The following is a 13,174-nucleotide window of genomic DNA, read 5'->3' as shown; positions in this document are numbered from 1 at the left end:
CATTGAGTTTCATCTGCCATTGTTAATAAATTTTGCTTTTGATTGTAGGAAATTCGAAACGAGTCCCAGGACTTTCCCTATAAAGTAGCTAAGTATCCAGAAAATCAGAATCGAAACAGATACAGGGATGTCAGCCCTTGTAAGTTATTACGTAAATTTTCTCTTACTAATATTAATAGTAATACTGCCATCTGATCACCTGTTTGTGTTTTAGTGTATGCAAGTGAAAAAATAGTACACTTTTTAATGTGAAGTAGCAGAACTGGACTGCTGCAGGATTCAGAGATGTACCTTTCTGCTATTTTAAGAACTACAATAATTTATTATCCATTTCAAATTCTGTGCAAATTTATAATGGAAATTGCAAATGTTTACTTATCCTGTTACAAACACATCATTCTGCTAGTGCTACACAGCAATGTGTTGTTCAAGGAGTTGGGTTACATGAGAAGCTTCAGTTTTAGTATGGAAATGGGAGTTTAAAATGGCAAAACTTGTCAGGTAGTTGATGCAGGATGCTATGTTATTATCAATTGTTCCTCATTCTTCAAATATTCTTGAATGTTAATTAATAGGTATGTAATTGAAACTCTAGACAATGTTACACTGAGGTTTGTTCTGTCCCAGTTGGATGTAAGAGGGTTTGGCTACAATTTGAGCAAGAACAAGGAAACTCTCATCAAGTGTAATATTTATCCTTTAACTCGTTATTTATATTTTTTGTGTGGCATATTTGCATAAGTTGTTACCTACATGAAAAGTAGTTTGTAATTATTTGTTTAATTAGCACTGAAGTATTTGTGATGTTGTAAGTTCATGAGAGGTAGGATATAAATACTTTGTTCTTTCATTTGGATGTTCCTGAACATTGTTGGGGAGATCATGTGCTGTCTGTGGTTTTATAGAAGGAAATTGGTGTTGGGAAAACTTATTAGTCTTTGAGAATGTAGTTATAGTGGACAAGTGGGAACCAGTAGATGAATTTCTGGAAGGAAGAATAACATTGGAATATTGTTTTAAATGCAGTGGTAGCTCAGAATCCTGCAGTATGGAGGTACCGGGCAGCCTACATAAAACAAGGTTAGTATACTGGTACAGCAAATTATTCTGGAAGGCAAATAGAATATTGGGCTTCATTTCAGGGGTTTCCAGTATTAAAAAATAGAACTCTGTACAGTGTTGGTGAAACTGCATCTGTCGTATGATAAACATTTTGGCCTCCCTAATTTAAGTATCGATATATTTTCATTAGAAGCAACTTGAAGGATGTTCATTAGGTTGATACCTGGGCTGGAGAGGCTTGCTTGTGAACAATAATAGGTGATTTTCAGCCTTTTTACATTATTCATGACATTCAGTAGAATGTAAGGTAATAATTTAGAAGCAATTGATTTTCAGGAGGCTTCAGTGAATAAATGCTGTTTCCCATGATCCATAGTTTCAGCAGAAGGGTATCAACTATTTAAATGAAAGGTGAAGATTTTTTTTTTCTTTGAGCTCATGGGCCATATGATACGTGACTGTCTTAGGTCTTTGAGAAAAGTCAAAATTTAGGGGAACCAAAAGTTTAGGGGAACAGACAGGAAAATGGAGATGGAGCAAAGCTCAGATCAGTCATCTTACTGAATCATAGACAGACTCAAACACCTGTACCATACTGTATTGATCCCAAAGGAAGTTACAGAGTCTCAGTAGCATTACAAGTGCACAGATATACAAATATTAGAAGAGAAGTAAGAAAGAATTTTTTAAAAAGTTACCTCAATTTGCTTAACAGGTAGGGGTTATCACTCTCCAACTATCGGTTGACTCATTAGAGAGCCTAATGGCTGAGGGTAAGAATGACCTTGTATAGTTCTTTTTGGAGTAGTGCAGTTGTCTTAGTCTATTGCTAAAAGTGCTCCTCTGTTCAGCCAAAGTGGCATGCAGAGGGTGATAAACCTCGTCCAGAATTGCCAGTATTTTTTGTAGGATCCTTTGTTCCATCACAGCCTCCAGTGTGTCCAGTTTGATTCCTATAACAGAGCCAGCCTTTCTAATCAGCTTATTAAGCCTGTTGGCATCACCTGTGTTGATGCCATTGCCCCGGCACACCACCACATTATACAGGTAGAACAGACTAGTAGAACATGTGAAGGAGAGGCCTCTGTACTCCAAAGGACCTCAATCTCCTCAGGAAGTAGAGGCTACTCTGGCCCTTCTTATACACACCCTCTGTATTGTTGCTCCACTTATCTTTCATCAGGTGCACCCTGGGTACTTGTAGATCATCACCATATCCATGTTGTCACCACCAATAGTTCCAGAGCAGTGCAGGCTTAATCTTCCTAAAATCCATCACCATCTCCTTTGTCTTGTTAATGTTGAGCTGCAGGTAATTCAGCTTGAACCATTTGATCAAATCCTCCCATCCTCCCTTTATATACCCAACTATTGCTGAGTCATCAGAGAATGTCTGCAGGTAACATGTATCTAAAGTTTGAGGTATACGGGTAAATAGGAAGGGAGCCAATACGGTCTCTTGTGGGGTCCCAGTGCTGCTTATAACCATGTCTGACACACAGCTCTTGAACTGCACAAACTGGTCTACTAGTCAGGTGGTCCATTATCCAGGATACAATGGAAATATCCTGCATTGAATGGAGCTTTTTCCCCAGCAATGAGGGCTGTATTGCATGGAAGAAATAACAAAAAACATGATATTCACATGTGGGTGTTACTGACAAAACAATTGTTTATTGTCCATCTGTAACTGCCTTTTCAGGGAAGGTGCAATTAACAATTGTACACAGTTGAAATCACTTGTGGCAGATTTCATTTTCTTACAAAGTTTTGGGTGAACCAGCAAGTTTCTTAAGATGATCTGGTAGCTTTAACAATTCTTTTATTGATACTAAAAAGAATCTTCTTATTATAGATTTAATTAATTACTTGAACTGTAATTCTGGTGCTGCAGTGTGATTTGTGTCTCGCAACTGTTGTGGATATTAATCTGTAACTCAACCACAATGTTGCTGCAACAATCTGAGAATTCTTGGTCCTTTCGGGGTATGTCAGCAATACTAAGGGATGTTTACAACCCTTATGAGTATCTAACAATAGAACCTAGTAAGATTTTTCTTAAAGCTTATACTGTACATGTCTCAGAATCAGAATCAGGTTTATTAGCACTGGCATGTGACGTGAAATTTGTTAACTTAGCAGCAGTTCAATGCAATATATAATCTAGCAGAGAGAGAAAAAAACATAATAAATATGTAAATCATTTATGTATATTGAATACATTTTTTAAAAGTGCAAAAACAGAAGTACTGTTTATTTAAAAAAATAAAATGAGGTAGTGTCTAAAGCTTCAGTGTTCATTTAGGAATTGAATGGCAGAGGGGGAAGAAGCTGTTCCTGAATCGCTGAGTGTGTGCCTTCAGGCTTCTGTACTTCCTACCCGATGGTAACAGTGAGAAAAGGGCTCTTGGTGTTAAATGTGTAGTTCTGTGGTTCAGAAGAATTTCATATCTACACAGACATGAAATTTTTAAGTGCCTGTTTTGCTGTTTAATTTTTGGAGCTGACTACTTCTTGGCCAAAGTGAAATGGAGTTGAAAATTGTCAGCCTCTTGTCATCTCCACTCCAAAATAAAGATCACATCAGTTTTGTTCTGTATGAGAGCACTGATGTTACTGCACGCTTGGAGGCTGAGCTATAAACTATTGTCAGTTCATTCATTAATATATATAAAAAGGACAGGCCTCACACTAGACATCTGACAGTCCATCACCAACCTAATGCTGTCATAGAACACCACACCTGAACAATTGATATTTATCATGTAATCGTGATCTAAGTGGATTATTTCAATAAAGGTAGGCGTCAATGTTAACCACCAGTTCCAATATGCTAACAAAACCATTAGCAGAAAAGTGATGGATCAAGATCTTCAAAGTTCAAAGTAAGTTTCTTATCAGAGTGAGTGTGTGTGTGTGTGAGTGAGTGTGTGTGTGTGTGTGTGTGTGTGTGTGTGTGTGTGTGTGTGTGTGTGTGTGTGTGTGTGTGTGTGTGTGTGTGTGTGTGTGTGTGTGTGTGTGTGTGTGTGTGTGTGTGTGTGTGTGACCATATACAACCCTGAGATTCATTTTCTTGCAGATATAATCAGTTCATAATAGAATCAATGAAAGACTGCAACTTGGGCATTCAGTGTACAAAAGACAACAAACTGCAAATATAAAAGGAAAGAAATAATAATAATAATAATAAAAATAAAAAAGAAATAAGCAATAAATATCAAGAACATGAGTCGAAGATTCCTTGAAAGTCAGTACATAGATTCTGGGAGTATTTTAATGATGGGGCAAGTGAAATTGAGTGAAGTTGAATGAAATTATCCCTCTTGGTTCAAGAGCATGATGGTTGAGAGGTAATAACTGTTCCTAAGCCTCGTGGTATTGGTTCTGAGGCTCCTGTATCACCTTCTTGATGGTAGCAGTGAGAAGAGAGTTTGTCCTGGGTGGTCAGGATCAGATGATTCTTTCATACGAGAACACTTCATGTGGATGTGCTCAGTGTTGCGGAGGGTTTTATCCGTGATGGACTGGCATATCCATTACTTTTTGTAGGATTTTCCATTCAGCGGCATTGGTGTTTCCATATCAGGCTGTGATATAGGGAGTCAATATACTCTCCACCACACACTTTGTCAAAGTTTTAGATGTCACGCTGAATTTTGGCAAACTGTTGGAAGTAAACGTGTTGCTGTACTTCATAATTGCACTTGCGAGCTGGGCCCAGGACAGGTCCTCCAAGATGATAACACTGAGGAATTTACAGTTGTTGGCCATCTCCACCTCTGATCCGCCGATGCAGACTGGCTCATGGACCTCTGATTTCCTCTTCCTGAAGTCAATAATCGGCTCCTTAGTTTTGCTGACATTATTTAAGAGGTTGTTGTTATGGCACCAACCTTGTTGAATTTGGCATTGGAGCTGTGTTTAGCCACACAGTTATAAGTGTAAAGTGGGTAGAGCAGGGGGCTAAGCACACAGCCCTGTGCACCTGTACTAATGGAGATTGTGGAGGAGATATTGTTGCCATACTGAACTGATTGGGATCTGTAAGTGAGGAAACTGTGGATCCAGTTGCACAAGGAGGTGTTGAGGCCAAGGTCTTGAAGCTCAGTGATTAGTTTTGAGGGGATGATGGTATTGAATGCTGAGCTGTAGTTGATAAAGAGTGTCTTGATTTGTGCATCTTTGCTGTCCAGATATTCCAGGGTTGAGTGAAGAGCCAATGCAGTGGGATTTGCTGTTGTGCTGGTAGGCAAATTTGATTGGTCCAATTTGCTTCTCAGACAGGAGTTAATATGGTTCGTTGCCAACTTCTCAAAACACTTCATCATGTAAGTGCTACTGGACGATAGTCATTGAGGCAGGTTACCATGGTTTTCTTAGGCACCGGTATAAATGAAGTCTGGTTGAAGCAGGTAGGTACCACAGACTACCTAATCAAGAGGTTAAAGATTTCAGTGAGCACTCCAGCCAGTTGAACAGCACAGATCTATAGTACTTGGCCTCATACCCTATGCTTTACATGGGTTTACCCTCCTGAAGGCTGCTCACACGTCGGCGTCAGAGACTGAAATCCCAGGGTGCTGCTGGAGTTTGTGATAGCTCTTCAATGTTTTAACAGTTAAATCTAGCATAGAAGGTACTAAGCTCATCTGGAGTGAAATGAAACCCTGTTGTCACCTATGTTGCTTCATTTCACTTCATATAAGGTGATAGCATTTAAGCCTTGCCGCAATTCTCATGCATCCTTCATTGATTCAAGTTTGTTTGGAATTTCCACTTCACCAGTAAGATGACTTTCTGGAGATCAGACCTGGACCTTTTGTAACTTTTTTCGTCACCAGACTTGAATGCCTCTGACCTAGCCCCTAGTAGATTGTGGATCTCATGGTTCATCCAGGGCTTCTGGTTGGTGAAGACCAAATGATTTTGTGAGGACCGAGTCATCTACAAATAAAGTCCACTACAAGCATGGTTTATTCATTCATATTCACATATTGAGATTTTGAACAAGGCCTGTTCTACCAACTCAAAGCAATCCTGTAGCCCCCACTCTGGCTCCCACGACCACTTCTTTGTTGTAATCTCTGGAGCTTTGCTCTTCAGCCTCTACCTCTACAGGTAGAAGGACAGACAAGCAATCAGATTTACTGAAATGCGGTCTGGGCATTCTTTATCTTAGTATAAAAGTGGTCTAATATGTTGGGACTTCTGGTGCTACAGGTTATATGCTGATTGTAATTGGGAAGAGAGTTCTTAAAAAAAAAAACCTGATTATGACTTTGATTTGAAATAATGCTTAGGGGTGGACTGTTTCTTGTTTGGTGACAGCACCCATGCAGTATCTTAAGCACTTGAATATAGTCGGCATCTGGTGGTATGTAAAATGCAGTCTGGATTATGGAGGTGATCTCCCTGGATAAATAGAATAGACAGTATTTCACCATTAGACGTTCCAAGTCAGGGGAACATGAGTTCATCAAAACCGCCACATTGGAGCACCACTGAGAATTTATAAAGAAGCACATACTTCCAGCTTTTGCCTTTTTCGAATCAGCTGTTAGGTCCATCCTGTGAATTGAGAAGGCTCTGGGTTTGGTCACCGTGTCTTGTGTGCTGGGAGTAGGCCATGTCTTGGTTACAGTTAGAGCACACCAATCTCTTATTTCCCTCTGATCAGCCATCTTACCCTCAGGTCCTCTTTGTTCTTCATTGACTGCTCATTTGCCAAGATGCTGGATAGAAGGGATCTCATTCCTCTGTATTTCAGCCTGGTTTGGAGTACTCTCGCCCCCTCCTCTCTTCTCTCCCCCCCACCCCACGCCTCACTTCTGGCTACTTAAAGTTGCTGTACCTGCTTGCTTGAAAGTTAAGCCTGCCAAGGCCTTCAGAAGATTGTGAAATCTGTAGTTTATAAAGTCAGTTTAAAAGTATATTGCTTAAAAGGAAATTACATGCTGAAGATTGCAGTGAGAGTAATTCAAAGAGGTATATTTAGAAGTATTGTATGTAGCCTGCAGAAGGTTGCTGTTGTTCACTGGCGCCATCTTGCACCACCAAAATCCAGCACCAAGTTTTTGGTGTATCAAATGGCCAAAATTCCTGTCCAATATCATGTTGGAGACATGACCCTTGTAGTTGATGTGACAATGCACCTGGCAAGTGCTGAAAGAATCACAGACTTGGTTCATTGGTCATTTTTTGTTTGGTTATACTGATATCTTGCTTAGTTTGCTTTATGTTCCCAAGAACAAGTGTTCATGGAATTAGCGCTTAAAGGGGTTGTGATAGCAATTTTTAGATGTATTACAAAACCACTGTGCTGAGAATCTGGAATAACTGCAGCCATGAATCAATCCCTGGTTCAGTATGGAAAGTGTGCCTGTTAAGGGTGGTGTTGGTCAGGCAAAGGTGAACAGTGTGGCTTTGCAGAGTTGAGATGGGCATGTAGAACTATAGGGTGCACTTAGACAGCACTCATTGAGCTTGTTACTATAGAGCAGTCCTCAGACTGCGGTGCGGTGTGCAGTTCAACAGAGCGGTGGCAACAGATTTTATCATGTCCAACTGAGAATTGCGGAATTTATAAAGTGCCAGCTGAGTGTTTCATTGTGGTAATGCACATCTCAAGCAAATGTCTTTTTAAGTGTATGTACCTTGTGAATGTTCTGACGCTAGGACCAATAATGCTACAAAGAATTGGGAGTCTACAGGGTAATGCTAAATAGAGCATTGATGTGTTGTTTAACATCTTATTTTGGACATAGGTTCCAGTTACTGAACTGACAAACCAGTGAACAAAATGTATTCAAACAGCATTTTGAATAATTCAGCAAGTTTAAGTAGCTCTAGCATTTATAGATGTAAAGTATTGCCTTTAAAAAAGGCTTTTTAAGTTTTTGGATAGAAGAGCATGCCATGCACAATATCTTCAAAGATTTTTCTATGCATAAATAATAGCATTGTATTTTTGCTTGTTATTTGGTTTCACAATTGGAAATGAGAGAGAAAGAATCCACTACCCAGGCCATGCTCCCTTCTCACTACTGCCACCAGGAAGAAGGTAAAGATGTCTCAGGACCCACACCACCAGGTTCAGGAACAGTTATTACCCCTCAGCCATCAGGCTTTTGAACCAGAAGGGATAACTTCACTCAACTTCACTCGCCCTATCACTGAACTGTTCCAACAACCTTGATTCACTTTCAAGGACTCTTCATCTCACGTTCTCGATATTTATTGCTTATTTATTGTTTTTTTTTCTTCTGTATTTGCCCAGTTTGTCTTTTTCACATTGGATGCTTGTCTGTCCTGTTAGGTGAGGTCTTTCATTTATTCTATTATGTTTTTTTGAAGTTACTTAGTATGCCTGCAAGAAAACAAATCTCAGGGTTGTATATGGTGACATATACAATGTACTTTGATAATAAATTTACTTTGCACTTTGAAGAATCTGCTGCATTGCAGTGCTGCATAATGTCTTGAGGAATATTTCTTGTTCTAACAAATTTTGTTCTTTCTGAAGGCTCATCAGTCCCATGGCTGATTTAAATATTTGCTTGTTGGAATTTTTTAAACTAGGTTTTTTTTGTTTGTTCCATTGATGCTGCCTTCAAGCCTGGTGATGGAACAGCTCTCAGAGCAGACAGGACAAACCTTATGAGGGCAAAGTCCACCTACGCACAAACAATCAACGACACTTTTCAATAATGATCCCCAGTGTACATGGCTGTATCAGTGATGCCTCACTCCCCAACACTAAACAACTTTCAATTCTCCCCCTCCCCCATTCAGGTGAGCAGCCACAGTCTGTAATAGCAGCACTCTGCAGAGGGTCAGCCCCCTCTGAGGCTGCTGGGCTGGAGAGCATCACAGGTGGAATATTCAGGGAGCATGCACACCTGCTTACTGATGTCTTCTAGGACATTGTCAACACTTCTGTCATTAAGGCTGATGTCTCCACATGCTTCAAATCAGCCACCATCACTATACCATCAAACTCTGCAACTTCAAAACTAAACAACTACCTCCTAGTGGCACTGATGCCAATCATCATGAAATGCTTAGAATGGCTGGTAATGTCACTTATCAGAAACTCCATCCCTACGACACTAGACATTCACTAATATGTTTACTGACAGAACTGCTCTATGACACATACCATGGCATCTGTCATGCACCAGGCCCTCCTAGAAAACCTTGACACTGGTGGTCTTATTACAATGATTCAGCTTAGAAGAGGTGAAAGACTCAGTGTGCTATCAGGTAAATAAACTCCCTCAATGCCAACAGGACAAAGGAGATGGTTATTGATTTCAAGAGAACTTGCACCACTCACACCCCTCTTTACATTGGCGGCACAGCAGTGGAAACTGCGAGCATTTTCAAAATCTTGGGAGTGCACATCTTTGTTGCACAACCTCTCATGGTCTCAGAACACAACCTACACAATCAAGAAAACTCACCAATGCCTCTCGTTTATGAGGAAGCCAGAGAGAGCTGGACTATGCACATCAGTACTCACAGCCTTCTACAGATGCACAGTAGAGAGCATCCTAGTATCCTGCATCACTGCATGGCATGGAAGCTGGACTGTGGTGGACAGGAAGGCTTTACTATGGATCAACAAAACTGTGCAACACATCAGTAACATGAGCCTACCCGCATGTATACAGAAAAATACCAGAAAAAGACCATCAATATCATGAAGGATTCTGTCCACCCTGCTATTGGCCTTTGTCCCAGTCCTATCAGCGAGGATGTGTAGTATCCATGTTGGGACCAGCAGAGTCAAAAGCAAGTTACTTCCCTCAAGCAGTAAGGCTGGTCAACTCCTCTACTCACTAACCCACTCCACCACAATCCCCACCACCCCTATTTTATCATTTCTTGTCAGTCACCTTATATACAGACACTCCACTGCCTAGTGTCACTTTATGTACATGTAATCAATCTATGTATATAAGCTATCATGTATTGTTGTTTTTATTTTTGTGTTCTTTATCTTGTACATTTTTTATATGCTGCATCAGATCCAGAGTAAACAGTTATTTTGTTCTCTTTTACAGTGTGTGCTGGAAATGACACTGAACAATTTTGAATGTTGAATCTTGTGCTGTGGTGCACTGTTTTTTATGAACTCAAAAATGCATTTTAGTTAACATATTGTTAACGTTATCAGAACAGCACAGGAACAGGTCGTTCAGCCTTTGATGCATGTTAAGCTAATGACATCACATGGTCCATATCACTCCATTTTCTGTGTATTCATCTGCCTATCTACGAGCCGTTTAAGTCCCTTTATCAAATCCGTTATGAAACATGGCAAAAGGTAATCTAAAATGCTTTTCCATGCTGTCTGTTCATATGGCACAAGCCAATTTCTGCAAGCACCTTCTGCTAAATGGGAATTTTGGTCTTGGCTGCATTTCCAACTTACAACCTGTGGTAACCTGGGGAGAACCTGCAACTTGACTAACAGTGCTTTCAACTAATTGCTTACCAGATCAATAATTTGCCTTCAGTTCAATGAGCTCCAATGTTTGTCTATGGTCTTGATAAAGAATTGCATCAAATAACTTCTGGAAGTTCTGAATCATACTTTGATACTCTCCTGACTGCACTGCACATAGTCTGATAGCATTATGAGATTCATTTTTTGCAGCAGTCGTTGGGCCAACTGTGCTTGGGAATTCTGCGAAAAGCAGAAGCTAAGGTGTAATTAGGAAACCTGTAACATCAGCCTAAACTCTTGCCAATCAAGTTGTCTGAAGCCAGCAGTTAACTCAGTGTAAGTGCTGAAAGAATCACAGACTTGGTTCGTTGGTCATATTTTGCTCTGTAATTTGAGGAGCACTGTGTAGGACATAAAACTACAGCGGAGGAACAGGCCATTTGGCCAGTGATGTCTGTGCCAAGCATGATATGATATCAAACTAATCCCTTCTGCTGCTCATGATGCATATTCCTCCATTCCCTGTATATTTATGAATCTATCTTGCACTTGCATGAGAATGTAGAAATTGTTTGAAATGTAATTTGACTATCAATACATCCAGGCCATATATCCAAATCTAGATCGATACTTCATGCATCTAAGTGATCTGTCAAAATAGATGCCTTCATGTTTAAAGAATCATCTTGTAACTTGATCCACATGGTACACAAGTAAAGCCATTGATCTCAATGCACTTAATTGTTAGGCTTCTGTATGAATATAAGAGAATAAGATGAAACAAAATACAAATAGCATAAGTTTGGGATGTGCTTAATATTTTCCTTGAGGAATTTGAAAATTGCGCCTCTATTTTAAATTGATTGATTGAGCCAGAAGTGCCATTGATTTTGCCAGAAGAGAGAACTCTAATATTAAGGTTATTCTAAAAAAAATACTGTCAATTGTAATTTTAAAAAATAAAGTCAAATAGTTTATAATTTGTGTTACCTCCCTGTCAGATTTCAAGTTGCAGATGTGCAACATTGTACTTAATTAAACTTAAGCATTACTGAAGTCTGGTGTTATATTTTGTAACTCCAGAAATGATTGGAAGAAAAACACAGAGGCATGGGATCTTGTCTTAATCTTTCTTTAGTAAGGCACTCACATGTGGTTTGGTGGCATAATGACGTATACCATGCACGTACTACTTGCATATAATCCTCAATGAAATTATGTTAACAAAGAAAGAAAGCTGAATGAAACAATACATTTACAATCTTAATTGTATGGCTGAAATTTTAAATATAGTTTGAAGCTATATTTAAACTGTGTAGCTGTGAACTCCAACTCAATATGGAATGCACTCAACTCAAATATGTAATGTATTGCTCTCTGGAACTCAGCATCTGTATAAAAGAGTATAGTCGACGTTTTGGGTCAAGACCCTTTAGCAGGACTGGATAGGTGATAGGTGAAACCAAGGTGTGGGGGAAGAAGGGGTTGAAGTAAAGAGCTGGGAAGTTGATTGGTGAAAGAGATACAGGGCTGGAGAAGGGGGGGCAGAAGAGGACAGAAGGCCATTGGGGGGACGTGTGCCAGAGGAAGGTGATGGGCAGGCAAGGAGATAAGGTGAGGGAGGGAAAAGGGGTTGAGGAGTGGTGAAGGGGGGTAGGGTGGTGTCCATTACCAGAAGTTAGAGAAATCAATGTTCATGCCATCAGGTTGGAGGCTACCCAGACAGAATGTAAGGTGTTATTCCTCCAACATTAGTGTAGCCTCATCATGACAGTAGAGGAAGCCATGGATAGACACATTGAAATGGGAAGTAGAATTAAAATGGGTGGCCACTGGGAGATCTCACTTTTTCTGGCAGTTGGAGTGTAGCTGCCCAGTGAAGCAGTCTCCCAATCTACGTTGGGTCTCACCAATATACAGGAGGCCATACCGGCAGCATCGGACACAGTATATGCGGTCAAAAAGTTCTATTTTAACTTCATCAGTCCACAGGACTTGTTTCCAAAATGCATCAGGCTTGTTTAGATGCTCCTTTGCAAACTTCTGACACTGAATTTTGGCCGCAATGAGCAAAGATATGTTTGGAGAAAAAAGGGTGCAGAATTTCATGAAAAGAGCACCTTTCCAACTGTTAAGCACGGGGGTGGATCGATCATGCTTTGCGCTTGTGTTGCAGCCAGTGGCATGGTGAACATTTCACTGGTAGAAGGAAGAATGAATTCAATTAAATACCAGCAAATTCTGGAAGCAAACATCACACTGTCTGTAAAAACAAAAAGCTGACGATGAAGAGGATGGCTTGTACAACAGGATAATGATCCTAAACACACCTCAAAATCCACAATGGACTACCTCAAGAGGCGCAAGCTGAAGGTATTGCCATGGCCCTCACAGTCCCCCAACCTGAACATCATCAAAAATCTGTGGTTAGACCTCAGAAGAGCAGGGCATGCAAGACGGCCCAAAGAATCTCACAGAACTAGAAGCCTCTTACAAGGAAGAATGGGTGAAAATCCTCTTTAGCTGGCTACAGAAAACATTTACAAACTGTGCTAATTGCCAAAGGGGATGTTACTAAGTACTGACCATGCAGAGTGCCCAAGCTTTTGCTTGGGGCCCTTTTCCTTTTTTTGTTATTTTGAAACTGTAAAAGATGGAAAT

At 40.1% G+C, this 13,174-nt stretch overlaps 1 protein-coding gene across 6 annotated transcripts in view; it reads left to right on the top strand.

The window, feature by feature from the left end:
* ptpn2b (protein tyrosine phosphatase non-receptor type 2b) overlaps positions 1 to 13,174 on the top strand; it is a 105,835-nt gene that overhangs the window by 29,920 nt on the left and 62,741 nt on the right. For 5 of the 6 annotated variants that reach the window (XM_073046629.1, XM_073046602.1, XM_073046593.1 and 2 more), the window contains exon 2: positions 49 to 139. The exons of the other annotated variant lie outside the window; for it this stretch is intronic. In XM_073046629.1, coding sequence (XP_072902730.1) covers positions 49 to 139 — 91 coding nt within the window. The remainder of the gene's footprint in view (positions 1 to 48; positions 140 to 13,174) is intronic. 6 annotated transcript variants of the gene reach the window in all.

Source organism: Hemitrygon akajei, chromosome 1, assembly GCF_048418815.1.
Source record: "Hemitrygon akajei chromosome 1, sHemAka1.3, whole genome shotgun sequence".
Classification (NCBI taxonomy): Eukaryota; Metazoa; Chordata; class Chondrichthyes; order Myliobatiformes; family Dasyatidae; genus Hemitrygon; species Hemitrygon akajei.
Note: the sequence above shows the minus strand (reverse complement) of the source record. Positions and strands in the feature narration are given on the sequence as shown.